This window comes from Gracilinanus agilis, chromosome 2 (assembly GCF_016433145.1).
Source record: "Gracilinanus agilis isolate LMUSP501 chromosome 2, AgileGrace, whole genome shotgun sequence".
Classification (NCBI taxonomy): domain Eukaryota; kingdom Metazoa; phylum Chordata; class Mammalia; order Didelphimorphia; family Didelphidae; genus Gracilinanus; species Gracilinanus agilis.
In genome coordinates, this window is record NC_058131.1 from 233,660,301 (window position 1) to 233,674,758 (window position 14,458).

General features: G+C 53.4%; 1 protein-coding gene across 1 annotated transcript; it reads right to left on the reverse strand.

Moving 5' to 3' along the window:
* Window positions 1–267: 267 nt before the first annotated feature.
* On the reverse strand, window positions 268–14,173 carry GAREM2 (GRB2 associated regulator of MAPK1 subtype 2). The gene is made up of 6 exons (XM_044661015.1): window positions 14,062–14,173; window positions 10,818–10,958; window positions 6,188–6,318; window positions 3,936–5,009; window positions 2,129–2,286; window positions 268–1,318 (listed from the first exon to the last, which is right to left on the reverse strand). The coding sequence occupies exons 1-6, from the start codon at window positions 14,171–14,173 to the stop codon at window positions 295–297; spliced, it is 2,640 nt and encodes an 879-aa protein (XP_044516950.1). The 3' UTR covers window positions 268–294.
* Between the last annotated feature and the right edge of the window lie 285 nt (window positions 14,174–14,458).

The following is a 14,458-nucleotide window of genomic DNA, read 5'->3' on the forward strand; positions in this document are numbered from 1 at the left end:
TTGGGCAGAGTTGAGCTCTGAGGAAAGGGCAGAGCCATTCTAGTCTGCACAGTTGTGTTAATACCGTTTTTAACTTCCCCATGTGACATCCTTAGAGGAGAAAAACTGTACCAAAGGGCCTGCTGTCTATGCAGTGACCCAGTGGGCTCCACTACCAGCTCTGTGGACCTTTTGTTGACTGTTGAGCCCAGTGGGGCACTAGATCTCCACAGCACTGTCGATCTGGTACCTGTAGCAACTTTAGGCCTGAAAGGCCAAAAAGCATTCTTCCTGTCTAGCCTTAGGCCAGGCTGCTCAGATCTTGGGCCTCCAGCCTTTGATGAACTGCATGATCTTCTTGACCTGCAGCTTGGTGAGGTGGAAGTCATCAGCCAGAATGTCCTCACTGAGCTGTACAAAGATGCTACCGTCTATGCGCTCCCTAGAAAAGAAGCTCACCACATCCTCCGAAAGGCCGATGAAGCGCAGACTCCGAGAGACTTCCTCCAGCGAGAGTGCAGATAGGTCAGCGGGGGGTTGCCAAGAGGTGTTGTCTCTGCCACCCCGACCCACTGCACCCTCCCGTGGGTTAATAGGAGGCACATCCAGGCGACCCTGGGTGAGGTAGAGCCGTGCTCCCCCTCCCTCTGGTCCCTGTAAGACAGTTGGGGACATTGGGGTGGGCATCCGCCGGAGCATCAGGCTATCTGGCTCAAAGGCCTTGGTGGAACAGAGAGGTGACAAAGGCCGAGGCCTGCCTACTCCTCTAGGCTCCTGGTACCGGAGCAGCTCTGGTTCTGGGGAACTGCTCTGCCTCACTTCAAAGGGATCGAAGGTTTCCAGTGCTGTTTCTTGCCATTCAGAGGAGGAAGAGGAGGATGTGGGGCAGGAGGGGGAACCGGATGAGTAGGCCTGACTGGAGGAAGCAGGCCCTGGGGAATAAGTCGGGCTTGAGGATGAAGTGGGGCCAGGGGTAGAAGTGGGACCAGAGGAAGAAGAGGATGATGATGAGGCAGGTCCTGAGGAATAGGAAGGACCAGCAAATGGATTGAGGGCCCCAAATGGAGCGAAACGTTTCTGAGGGTGTGAAGGTTTCAGTGGAGGGGGACAGCTATGGTATGTCTTAGGGGTCTCGCCCCCAAGTAATGGTGTAGATCGACTGTTTCCAGGCTCAGGATGGGCCCAGGAGGCCTGGCTGGGCTGTGTTGTAGAGGGGAGAGGGCCTGGGAGCGGGCGACTAGAGCAATCGCCCACCTTGCAGTCTCCCCAGGTACAGGGGTAACAGTAGAGGGAATATGAATCTGGGGAGGGGGAGCAGCTGCCACTCCGAGAGCCAGATCTGAGAAATTAGGGGAAAAGGGGAAAACAGAGCAAGAGGCAAGGTAAAGTAGAGATAGAGAGAAAGGAGAGAATAAATGGTCAATATATTCTTGCATGACTCACTAATGCTTCATTGGTCTGATCCTGGTAAAACAGCTCCCCACCCTAGCCCTAGAGGAGAAAACCCTAATGGCTTCTTTGCTGTTCATTTCCAAGACCCACTTTGGGTCAGAGCATTTGGGAATCTGGCCTGTCCAGCTCACATCAGTACTCATGGAACCTCAGAGCTGGAAGGGTCAGTAGAGATCATAGGAGCACAGGATGATCCATTCAGAGCAAAAGGGGTCTTAAGGGTCATCTAGTCCAACCTCCTCACTTTATAGATAAGGAATTTAAAGGTTGGAGAGTTTTGGTGACTTGCCTAAGGTCACATAGCTGCTTCACGACAGGACCAGAACTAGAACCCAGGTCTCCCAATTCCTAGTTCAGTGCCTTTCCCACTCTACCATATTGCCTTGGTTATATATACCGATCTCTGCGCTTGGTGGAGCCTCCCTATTAGGGGCCCAGGAGGTCAAGGCAGGAAGGAGACCAGAGCCATAACTCGGCCAGGGGACATGGAATGGGCCTCCCACCAGGGTGCCAATTTAGAGGGTTCTCTGTGAGGGATACACTTCCCTGCTATGAAACTCAAGAGGCTCAAAGAGGGCCACCTCCTTCCAAAACAACTTCCCCCATGGCAGGACTCTGCACTGCCACACACTCCCTTCCCTCCCTCTGAATTGTCCCAGGTGCAATTTCAACTAGTAATAGGTTAAAGGGCACTCACCCATCATGTAAGCCAGAGGAGTAAAAGGAGAGGCCGGGGCTAGGGGAATGAGCAGGCTGGAGCTTGGGAAAGCGAGGTGGGATAGGAGGGCTGCCTGGGGGCCGGCCGCCCCTCGGGGGGACTGGTGGAGCATTGAGGAGGCGGCACTCTTCTTTGACCTAGAAACACAAAGTCCTGGAAGTCAGGAAAGAGGATACCAGGCCGGGTGCTCCCCAGGCCCAACTGCTCAGACACCGGACAGCTGCTAGTCGTGCGCTAACACCCTTTACACCTGAGCCACTTGGCATCATTAGGGGACATCTGGAAGGGCACAGGGCGTCAGCCCCCAATGGCGCTGCAGAAGCTACCCATGATGAGCCCAGACAGGCAGAGTAGTTCCCTTCCTCAGCAGGCACCAAAGCCTGGCCCATGACATTCTAGTTCCATCTCCCCATCCACCCTCAGGGCTCCATTCCCCCAGCCTCAAGAGCCCAGAGACCCCTGGGAGCTGCAAACCAACTGCTTGGGAAAAACAGTATTTTTCACTAAAGGAACGAGTGGCACGGTGGGCTGAGGGTGGGGTCTGCAAGACCAGAGTTCAAATTCTGCCTGAGACATTTACTAGCTGTGTGACCTTGGGCAAGTCCCAGGGCATCTGTTTGCCTCAGTTTCCTCATCTGTAAAATTGCAATAATAATAGGACCTGCCTCCTGGAGTTGTGAGAATCAAATGAGTCCATATTTGTAAAGCACTTTTCAAACCTTAAAACACATATCTAATTGCTAGCTATTACTATTATCATCATCAAAGAAAACCAACAACACAGTTCAGTTAGGAAGAAAGAGAACAAAGTGGAGAGGACAAGACAGGGCAAAAGTGGGGAGGGGTGCAGGGGGGAAGGTAGCTAAGCCTGAATTCTTCTGTGCCTGGGCCCCGATTGGTATTGGCTTTGTGCAGAGGTTCCCAGGATACAACCTCATTCACTTCTCCAGAGCTATATCCCCTACTTTCTCCCTTTCCTCCCTTTCGTGTCGTCTCTCTTAAATACACACACAAACATATTCTCATAATCTGCTTATTGCCACACTCTCCTACCTCCTTTCTCTATTCATAACACATTTCTAGAAGCCCTTTAAAAGTTTTACAAAGTGCTGTCTATAGAATAAGAGAAGCAGTTGCAAAGATGCTCCAGCTAAGGCCGAGGTGTAGGAACTTGCCCAAAGTAACACTGGCAGGGAATATAAAGGTCAACACCCCCTCTGGCCTTTCTGCCTGAATGCACATACTCCTCTGCCAAGGGCACAGATCCTGGCCACAGCCTTCTACCAGCCCTTCTATTCCCCTTGCTGGGACTAGGGAAGCTTATCCATGACAAACCCTTTTTACTAGCCAAAGAAGGCACATAGGCAGAGACCAGGGGCTCCATAGGCCCCAGGGGGAAGGGGAGGGGAAGCTCCCCAGGGAGGAGGAAGAAAAGTCTCAGGACTCTGGAGTTAGTGCAAAGATCAGTTTCCCTTTTCTCCTCCCCTGATGTGGGACCTGACTTTAGAGGCTAGTTCTGGCAACCACGAGCCCCATGAACTTAGGAAAAGTCACTTGATCTCTTTGGGCCTCAGTTTCCTCATCTCTAAAATAATGGGATGGGAATAAACTCCAGAGTCATTGCCCATTCCAAATCCCTTCATCTCTTTGGGCCTCAGTTTCCTCATCTCTAAAATGATGGGATGGGAATAAATAAACTCCAAGATCTCTTCTTCGAATTTTGTCATTCTAAGACTCTTTCCTGGCACCTGTCTTTCCCCTGACCCCAAGAGCCCCCTTTACTTACCGCCTCTGACTTGGGAGGGACAGGGGGTGGGGGAACCTCGGAATCCAGCTGAGCAGTGCCAGCAAAAGAAATGAGGTCGGGCTGCCTCAGCCCTGCAGGGGGTGGCCTGCCTCTGCCCTGGCCTGCACCGCTCTCAGGGTAGCTCTCCATGGCTTGGTGCATCCACAGCTCCTCGTAGGGGATCTCTGCAGGAGGGGCAGATTCCGATAGGCTGGTCCAGTCTGGGCTCATGTATTCCTGCTCCCCATCTCCAGCGGGGGGGTAGAGGCAGAGGGAGAGCTGGGGCAGCGCCTCGGGCCTGGACCCCTGCAAGCAGAGCCTGGCCCTCCGGGGGCTGGCACACTCCTCTGCCAGGTCTCCCGGGGCTTCTCTCACCGCTTTGGAGTACTCGTCCGGGTCAAAGCGCTCGTGGCAGTAGGAGGCGCTATCCCTCACCAGCTGTTCCACCTGGGGATCCCCAACCAGCAGCCCCTGGGGCAGGGTGAAGCGGGGCATGTCGGTGAGCAGCAGGAAGTGCAAGGGGGTCGGGCCCTCCCTGCGTAAGGCCAGCCCCAGCACCACCGTCTTGGAGATGATGCTGACCAGCTTATAGCAGTGACCCTCCCGCACGGGGTGCAGGTCGTAAGGGTTGCAGGGGGGCCTGCTGGGCACGAGCACATTGACAGGCAGCCGCACCCGCTCGATAATGGCCCTCACGGTGTGCTCGCCTTCCTGCATCTGCAGCTCCAGGGGGCTCCGGGTGCTGAACCGGCCCCTGCACTGGAAGGGCAGACTCAGGCTCTCGTTGGTGCGGTGGTTCATACAGATGAGGCACGGCATCTTGCCTTTAACGGGCTTGATGGTGCCCGCCGCTCCGCTGGTCCCCAGGCCCCCACTGACGCTCCCCATCCCTGCCAGGGACCCTGCCAAGGACCCTGCCCGGCCCAGTTTTCGAAGGATGGTGGTGAAGCGGGAACGTTCTTTCGGGGTCTTCCCGCAAAGGATTTCTGCCTGGCCCATGAGGGTGAGCTCGTCCCCCGCGTGCAGTGTGAAGTTGTAGACCTCGCTGTCTTCACTGAACTCCCCAGACACCACCTGGTGAACAGGGACAAGACAACGGGAAGGAAGCAGCATCTTCTGGGCTGCTTGGGAGTGGGGGGAGGGCTGGCAATAAGTAGCGTGTCTGCCAAACCCTCTCCAACCTTTCCTCTCAAAGGAGCCTTCCAGCAGGACTACCTTCCCCTCAGCCTCCCCCTTCCCTTTCCCCTCTCCCAAATACTTATTCACAAAGATGCCAACAGGCTACTCTGGAAGGGTAAAGAAAAATAGAATTAAAAGTACAACAGAGTGGGCACCTGGGTGGCTCAGTGGATTAAGAGCCAGGCTTAGAGACGGGAGGTCCTAGGTTTGAATCTGGCCTCAGACACTTCCCAGCTGTGTGACTCTGGGCAAGTCCTTTAACCCCCATTGCCTACCCTTACCGCTCTTCTGCCTGATGGAAGGTAAAGGTTTAAAAAAAAAAAAAGTACAACAGAATTTTAAAATCTTGAAAAAAAATTTGTATTGGGAAAAACTTCAACAAGAATTTCTCTTGGCCTCAGTTAAAGCAAGAAGTATAATCTTTTCTGGAGACCAGAGTTGGTTTAGGTAAAGCCTAAATCTGGGACACTTCTCGATGACCTCCAGAAAAATGTTCTAGCCCAAGAGAAGGTTTCAAGGTGAGAGTGGGGCTGTGATAGCGGTCAGCTGGAATTGGAATTGGATTTCTTCTACTTGGCCAGAGGGGACAGAACCAGGTGTGATGGGTAAAGATTGGGTGGGGGCAAATTTAGATTGGCTCTCAGGGAAAACTTTCTAACAATTAGAATTGTCCCAAAGTGGAATGGGCTGCCTCAGGAAGGAGCTGGTTTGCCCTCCCTGAGGTCTGTAATTCCACTTAGCTGGGGATGCTAATATTCAGGTCTGGATTGGACTGTGACTCCTGAAGTCCCTTTCAACCTAGGAGTTCTGGGAAGCTATTTCTAAGGGAAAAGATCCCAAGCTCTTCCTGTCTCACTTTTTTTTTTAAAGCCCTCTTGAATCTTTCCCACTAAAACATAAAGACATTTCTTCTTCAGTGGAAATGGAGAATGAAGTAGCCCCTTCCTGTTGCCTGGGATGGGGAAAAGGAGAAGGCAATAATCAAAGAAAGTGCTACTATGGCTGAAGCTTCCACCTGGCAGAATTTGGGTCAGGGATGATCCTTTGGGGGATGCTGTCTAAACAGGGCTGACCTTGACGCTGAAGGTGATGGCCTCCATCACAAAGATGCGGTCAGGAAAGACGCTGGCTACCTCCTCGATGCTGCTGAAATACTGTACTGGCTCCCGAACATCTCTTGCCTGCTCCAGAAGCTTGAACTTCCCTGTGGAAGGAGCAAGAACCTTTGACCCCTGAGATGAGTCTGACCCCGCTGCCCCTGGGACCCCACACCCTCTCAAGAGTGGTCTCAGACCCCAGCGTCCTCATGGCTCCAATTTCTGTGCCATGTTTCCCACTCCAGGCCACACTCCCTGGAAAGACCACATACAGAGTCCTAGAGGCTCCCCGATGGACTCCCAACAGAGCTCTCCTGGGTCCAGATGCCTCTTGGGCCCATGACCGTGGGCTTAGCTTAGCAAGAAACCCAGGCACGGAACCTCGGAACAGCCAGACACTCCTGAGTCCAAATGGAGACCTCGTGAGTAAGAAGTAGTGCCAAGGACTCAGGAGTGCCCAAAATGGTCTGAAAGTCTGGAGCCCTGAGTTCTAGTCCCAGGCTTGCCCCTGCCTCGCTTCGAAAGTCATTTCACACAGCTGGGAAGTGTCTGAGACTGGAAGTGAATTCAGGAAGATGAGTCTTCCTAACTCCAGGCTTAGTGCTCTTTCCACTTTGCTACCTAGCCATCCATTTTACAGATAAGAAAACCAAGGCTTAGAGAGGTAAGTGACTTGCCCAGCAAGTGTCCATGGCTTTGAACTCAGAATTAGTGACTTTGAATGCATTAGAATTCAAGCTTAAGGCTTCCTGACTCCTAGTCCAACACTCAGTCCCTCTGAAGCCTCATTGTCTCAAGGTATCATCCCAGCCCAGATGTCAAGGATCGTATCTTTCTAACTTTGATTAATAACAGCTTCTTATACATGCAGATGGTTCATCCAGGTCTCCCCAGCTCCTAATACAGGACCTGGCTCATGATAGTTGCTTAAGTATGCTTATTTTTTTTAAACCCTTACCTTCCATCTTAGAATCAGTACTGTGCATTGGTTCCAAGGCAGAAGAGTGGTAAGGGTAGGCAAAGGGGATCAAGTGCCTTGCCCAGGGTCACACGGCTGGGAAGTGTCTGAGGCCAGATTTGAACCTAGGACCTCCTGTCTCTAGGCCTGGCTCTCAATCCACTGAGCTACCCAGCTGCCTCCCAATTATGCTTATTTTGAATGATGATGATGCTCATGCAATAGACACTGACCTGTGAGAGCTGACCAGCATATCATGGGCAATTCCTAGCAATTTCTTTGGAGAATCGACTCCCCCAGAGCCACAGCCACCCTTTGCCTTCCCTCTACCTTCCCCAGACTCTGTTCCCTGGCCAGGGGCAAATGGCTGAGAGCTGCCACCTTGGAGGAAGGAAGAGCAGAAAGCACCTCCCGAATACTGTCCCAGCCGCTGGGTGCTGAGCCTGGAGTCAGGAGCACCCCAGCTTGAAGCCTTCCTCGAGCACTTACTAGCTGTGTGACCCTGGACAAATCATTTAACATCTGTTTGCCTTAGTTTCCTCATCTGTAAAACGGAGATAAATAGCTGCACCCGTCTCCCAAAGTCAAAGTGAGGTTCAAACGATGGAGTAATTGTAAAGCTCCTGGCACACGGTAAGCGTTCTTATTTTTATTATTATTCCTGGCCACACCAGAGAAGGTGGTGAAGCTTTACACTAGCCTGAGGATGGACAGCTATGGCCATAAGTGAAGAGGATTCCAGTGCCCAGCAGATGAGGAGGAGCCAGGAAGCCTACTAGCTGAGCTCAAACACCTGGAGGAGTGGTCTCCTCCAACCCACCCACGTCTCCATACCCAGAGGCCAGTCGGAGGGTCTGGGCCTGACCACTGACCAGTAAAGGATCAGGAAGAAATGGGCCCATTATCCCCAGCCAAGCTGGGATGGGCCAATGCCCAAGTACCAGCCAGGGGAGGCTCAGGCTGATTCAGGGAAGCTAGGGGAGAGGATGCGGTCAGGAGAATCAATGTAACCATGGCACCCGATCCACTCCTTCCTCCCTCTAGCCCAGAGTCCAGCTTCCATATCAGCTGAGCTGGTGGAAGGGAGGAGGAGGTGTTTCCTGCCCCTGGGGGATGAAGTAGAGCCCTCTAACCTCTCCCCTTCCCCAAGCCCCAATCCCACCTCCCCACTGCTCTCCTCTTTCCACCTCTGCCCAGCAGTACACCGTTCCCACCTCCCCTGAGTGCAGCTAGAAAGAGTTCTTTCCCACCGGGGTCTGGGTTAGGCACAGAGACACCGATCCATATCCCTTGAGAGATGTCTGGGGCACTCACAAGCCACTTGTCAGAAACTGCCCTGTCACTCATTCATCAGCCCTCACATTTCTGGCGCTTTGAGGAAGCGATGCCTTCTTTCTCCCCATTTGATGGGGAGTTCCAGGAGAGCAAAAACCAGGTCTTATTCCCTCTCTGTATCCCTCACTCCGCCTAGACTGAGTCAGCACATAGAACACTGGGCTTATAGTTGGGAAAGCCCCAGTTCAAATTCAGCCTCAGATACTTCCTAGCTATGTGACCCTGGGCAAGTCACTTAACCTTTGCCTCAGTTTCCTTTTCTATAAGGACATAATGGTGTCTACTTCCCAAAGTTATTGTGAGGAGAAAAATATTTGTTTCTAAAGCATTTTATAAACCTTGAGGTACTCTTTAAATGTTAGTTGTTGTTGTTGTTATGAATAGATGAATTCTGCTTGGCAGAAAAATCAGCCTCATGCTCCACCACTATAGAACATCTATAGAAGAGGCCAGAGAAGTTAAGTTACCTCCTCAAAAACAAAATGAAACAAAACAAAACAATGCTAGCTAGCTGGTGACAGAGGTCTCTTAACTGCCTACCTCCATTCCATCTGCCACAATTTATCCCCATGGAGCCAAGAGCTGAGCCCCATAGTCTAGGAACCAGAACCCCTAGTAAAAGGGAGATGGCTCCCACTCACTCAATGCCAGCAAAAAAGGGTTCCCTGGTCCCCTAAGTCCCCTGCTGTACCCTTCCTTTCTGCCTCCCTGTCTCCTGTGTAGTGGGTAGAACTGGGAGGACCAGGTCCCTGCGCCCCTCTCCAAGTTCCATTTCTCATTATTAATTCATTGGGAGGAATCAGTGTCCGGCTGACCACACTTAGTGCTTCATTATCCCCTCCCCCACCCTCTCATCTCAGACCTCCCCCTCCCTGGCCTGCCTGCCTCCCTCCCCCACACCCTGTCAGGCATCAGCCCCAACTTTGGACTCCTGGATCCTGGACTCCCAGCTTGTCATAAGGCATTTTGAGCTTTCCCTGGTCCTAGGGATCACTGCCCCAAAGCATTGTGGTCATCTCAAGGGGAAGATGGAGATGAGGAAAGGGAGGGAGAAGAAGGGGGGAAAGAGAAGCAGCCGTCCAGTCGAGCAGGGATGGAGAGAAGGAGCAGAAGAAAGTGTGTGCTGCTTGAAAGGGTTCTACTCCCCAGCAGCCCCTTGGGAAAGCCAGGGCTTGGCAGAGAAAAGTGAAAAGGGCCGGATCCCTGAACCTGAACAGCAGTGGAGACAGATTCCCCACCTCAAGTCAGTGTAGACTCTTTCCAGGGACCTGCAGGGGATAGAGAGAGCCTAGCTCTGGGAGACCCTCACTCAAAGGCTTCAGGACAGGTCATTGAGTCAGAAAGGGGGTGTTATCCCTGGAATTCTGAAGCCTACCCAGTGTCAGAGCTAGAAGCAAATTTAGAGATCACCGAGTTCAATGCCCTCATTTTACAGAGGAGGAAGCTGAGTCACAGAGAGGGGAAACAACTGGCCCAAGGTCCCCCTTGGTGTGGTCAGGATGAATAACCCCTCAAACTTCTGTGGTGTGAATATAAAGAATGCCAGTGTGTCCCCTTCGGGAACGCCTGCCCCTTGGCATTCTGAAAAAGAAGTGGGTTCCAAATTCAGCAGTGCCCCTGGCTCATCTGCGCTCGCCACCTTAGGCAGGCCTCCCAGGAAGTTTGGACTATCTATGAGGTTATGAAGCAGGTCAGAATCTGTGCATTCCACAGAGACCTGGGGGGAAACTGTCCTAAAGAGAAAGTGCTCTGAAGTGAATGGAACCAGCCCACACAAGTGGAATATGGATTCTCCAACTACTCACCAGCCCTTTTCAAATAAGAGACAGCAGAGGGGGCAGCTAGGTAGCTCAGTGGATTGAGAGCCAGGCCTAGAGATGGGAGGTCCAAGGTTCAAATCTGACCTCAGACACTTCCCAGCTGTGTGACCCTGGGCAAGTCACTTAACCCTCATTGCCTAGCTCTTACCTCTCTTCTGCCTTGGGACCAATTCACAGTATTGTTAAGGGTTTTAAAAAAAAAAAAAGAGTGAGACAGCAAAGAAAGGGCCTTGGCCTCCAATCTAGGAGACCAGATTAGAGCCCTGGTTTTACCACTCACTAGCCTTGGACTTAGCTTATCTGGGCCTTAGTTTCCTCATCTGCAAAATAAGGGGTTTAGACTAAATGACCTCCAAGGTCCCTTCTAAATCCAAGTCCAGGATCCTGGGTTCTTGTCATTCTGGATTCCCCCCTCCCCAGCCTCAACTGCCAGTTCTTCCTCTCAGCCATCTCAGCTGGCTTCCTCCTCCATCTCTCTGGGCCCAGGCCCTACCTGGATACTGCAGCGGGATATCGATCTTGGGCCCGATGACATAGTGCCCTTCCTCCAGGCTGTGGGCCGTCACCGTCGTCCACTGGCGGCAGGAGTGGATGAGCAAGACATCCTGTTGGCTCACCCCCTCCACATACTCCCCTGGGCCAGGAAGGGGGGAGAGAAGGAACAGACTCAGCAAACAGCCAGGGACATTAACTCCCAGCCTTCCCTAAGAGGCTTTCGGATTGAGCCTCCCCAGAGGCAGAAGGCTCATTTGTCCGGCTATGGGCCCAGCATTCAGGAAACCCCTCGCCCCACGGGAGGCTCCCCCTCCTGTGTCCCCACCACTCGCTGGCCAGCCAGTCGTGTTCCAAAGAGTGGGAGGGCAGAAAGGCTGCCAACACAAACAGGCTGGATTCACGTGGCAAGGAAGAGCCATCATCGCGGTGGCTTTCTGCTCTTCCCAGTGATGGGAGCGAGCCCTCCCACCCTTCCTGTGGCTCATCTGCTAAGCATCTTTCACAGCTCACCAGGAGACAAACTCCATAAAGGCTCAGATGGGGTGATTGCCAGGACACCCCCTTTTAATCATCCTAACCTGGGATTTCATCAGGATTTTGTCGGAGGTTCTGAGAAGAAATTCTCCCATCACCACCTTCTCAGGAACTTGTGGTCTAGGGGATTTCCCTAACGTGACTGCTACGTGATAGATAGGAGGCAAGCCTTGAACCTGGTGCCAGTGGCGGCTCTCTCCATTATGCCATACTGCCCGAGAAGATAATTAGCTTTAAATTGCGTCATACGCTCCGTGAATTCTCATTCAACACATTCATTCATTCAACAGCTCCATCTCCCATTCACCCCTGAATTCTGAGAGAGGAAACTCCCCACCTTCATTAGGAATATAAGATTTAGACTTGGAAGGAGCCTTAAAGATCACCTACGCCAGCATGTACATATGATGGAGGAGGAAGCCAACTCTGGAATCCCAGGGAAGTAAATGAGCTGCCTTCCTGAAGATTGCACAGATAAGGAAGGGGCAGCTGGGTCCTGGGTTCAAATGTGGCCTCAGGCTTTTCCTACCTATATGACTCTGGGCAAGTCACTTAACCTCAGTGGCTTCTGCCTTGGAAACAATACTTGACATTGATTCTAAGACAGGTGGTAAGGCTTTTAAGAAAAAAAGCAGCACAGGTAGTCAATAATAGTACTTAACCCCTGGATGCTGACACCTTGAAGAAGAAATTCCTTCCCCCAGGACCCCTGGCTCCCTCCAAGTTCTCTTTCTGGCCAGGAACATACTAGGGAGGGAGGGGGAATAGGATGAGAGGGAGAGAGGGAGGGAGGGAGGAAGAGAAAGAGAGAGAGGAGACATTGGCCAAAGGACCCAGAGGAGGAAGGTTGTTAAGAGAAGAGGGGTGTAGGGAGGGGCTTGGACCGAATGGGTTCTCTATCCCCAGCAACTGTTACCAGGGTAGCAGGAGGGGCCTAGAATTTTCAGTCTGAAGGGTTTCTCCTGGCAGCTATGGGCAGAGTGGGGGGAGGTGGGGAGGGGACACCCTCCTGACTGCTTCCTTGCCAGGAACCAAAAGGTTCTGCCCATTTCCCCTTCTTAGGTCCTTCCCAAAAGGATAGCAACTACGCAGCTAAATTCTACACCATTTGGGACTTGAGAAATATAGAAAAACCATCCTACATGGTGAGAGCATGCCTGGGATGGGATGACCTTAAAATTTCATTAGAGTTCCCTGAAGCCCATCCAGCTGCACAGCCAGGCTGGGGAAGGAACATCTGTTTTGCAGTCAGAAGTCCTGGGTTTGAATCCCAGTTCTGTTCCCTCTCACCTGTGTGCCCTTGGTTATGTCACTCACTTCCTCTGGGGCTCGGTCATCCAGGAAACAAACAGGTGGGACCGTCCCTGGCTCCAAGGCCGTGGATCTAAATCCCGTGATTCTAGCCCTCCCTGGGAGGTTCCAGCTTCACCATCTCCCTGGGGCCAGAGCCATGCTCTGCAGCCACACGTGGACCTCCCAGCGGGCCGTGTAGACACCTGCCCGTCTCTTGATGCTGTGAGCCATACCTGACCTGCTGATGCACGATGCAGTGGGCAGGCACAGAGCTCAGGAGGATGATAGAGCCGGTCATTTCAGTGATTTGCCTGAGGCCACAGAGGAAGTAAGCTTCGGAGGTAGGATTTGAATCCAGGACTCTAAAGCCAGTGCTCTCTGCACTGTAGCCACTGCCTGGTACCTGATGCCCCAGTTACACCTACTGACGCTTTCGCAGGTCACACACAACTTCCCGTTCCCTCCCTCCCTTGCACCTTTCCCAACCTCATCTCCGAGCCCCCGGGTAGGGCCGCGCTCAGCCCGGAGCAGTGCGGGGTTGGGGGGAGGGGCTGGTGGGCCTCTGCCCCATTAGCATTCCGGGAAGCGAGTGTGACAGGGCCAGCCAAACCCCTATTCTTCTCTTATACAAAACCCCCAGCCAGGCAGCCAGGCCCCATCCCCACTTCCCCTCCCCCTTCTCCCCCCAGCCAGGCCGCCAGAACTCCCCTCCCAGGCAGGCAACCGCCCCTCCTATTCCTCCTTCTACAAAGTGGTCGCCCCCTCTCACTCCCCAGGTCAGCCTGGGATGCGTTGAGCCACCAGGAGAAGGAAGCAGAGAAGGGAGAGGGGGGAAGAGAAGGGGAGAAGAGACAGGGGAGGGGGAGGGGGCACAGTACTGGACAGGGGAGGCACAGGTGGCTGGGAACTGACTGCTGGGACAAGAGGGTCAGGGATGGAGCCAGCAAAGAATGGGATGGAGCCGGGAGAGTGGGAAGGGTCAAAGGCATGGGGATAGAGAGAGAGAGGAGAGAGAGGGGGACCCAGAGGTGAAAGGAGAGAGCCCAAAGGACAAAAGGAGGCTGGGAGTGGGGAGGTGGGGAGCAGAGGAAGGATGGAGAGAAGAAGAGAGGGGCACAAGAGGTCCCAGCACAGTGCTCAGAAAGAGATGAAAACTTTCTCAGGATCCCACAAAGCCTAACAGAAAAGTGCAGCCCCTCCCACCCTTCTCCCTCAAGCCCCACCTGCTTCCAGGTCATCCTCAGGCTCCTCTTCCCTCCAGCCTGTCCCTCCCTTCTCCCTCTTCCTACCTCCTTCCTCTCTCCCTCCATTCCTCGACCCTGGGGCCCTTCTGCACTCCCCAATTTGCTCCAGCTCCTGGTCCTGACTCACCTGATCCCCAGGATTTCCCCCTCTTCCCCCCTCCTCTCCCCTACCTGGTCCTAGGCAGGCGAGAGTGGGCAAACGGCAGCGGCTGACGATGAGGTCCAAGGGGAAAGCCCCCATGCTCCAGTGGAGACCAGCTAGCCCGGCTGCCAGTTTCTCCATAGCATTGCTCCAAAGGCTCAAGTCTGGGGGAGCTAGGGAAGCGGGGACCAGCCAGAGGCTCAGATGGCACAGTCCCAGGAGCTGCCCACGGTCCTTCTCCCCACCCACGACTCCAGCTCTGGGAGGCAAGGGGCAGCCAGAAGCACCATGCTCCCCCTGCTTGAACTGCCAGCTCGGAGTCTAGCCAGCATATCCTATAGCCCCCTGGCTGCTCAGAAACCCCACTATCCCTTTGGGCCCCTCTCTTCCCCTCCCTTAATTATCCGCCTCCAGACCCAAGCCCCA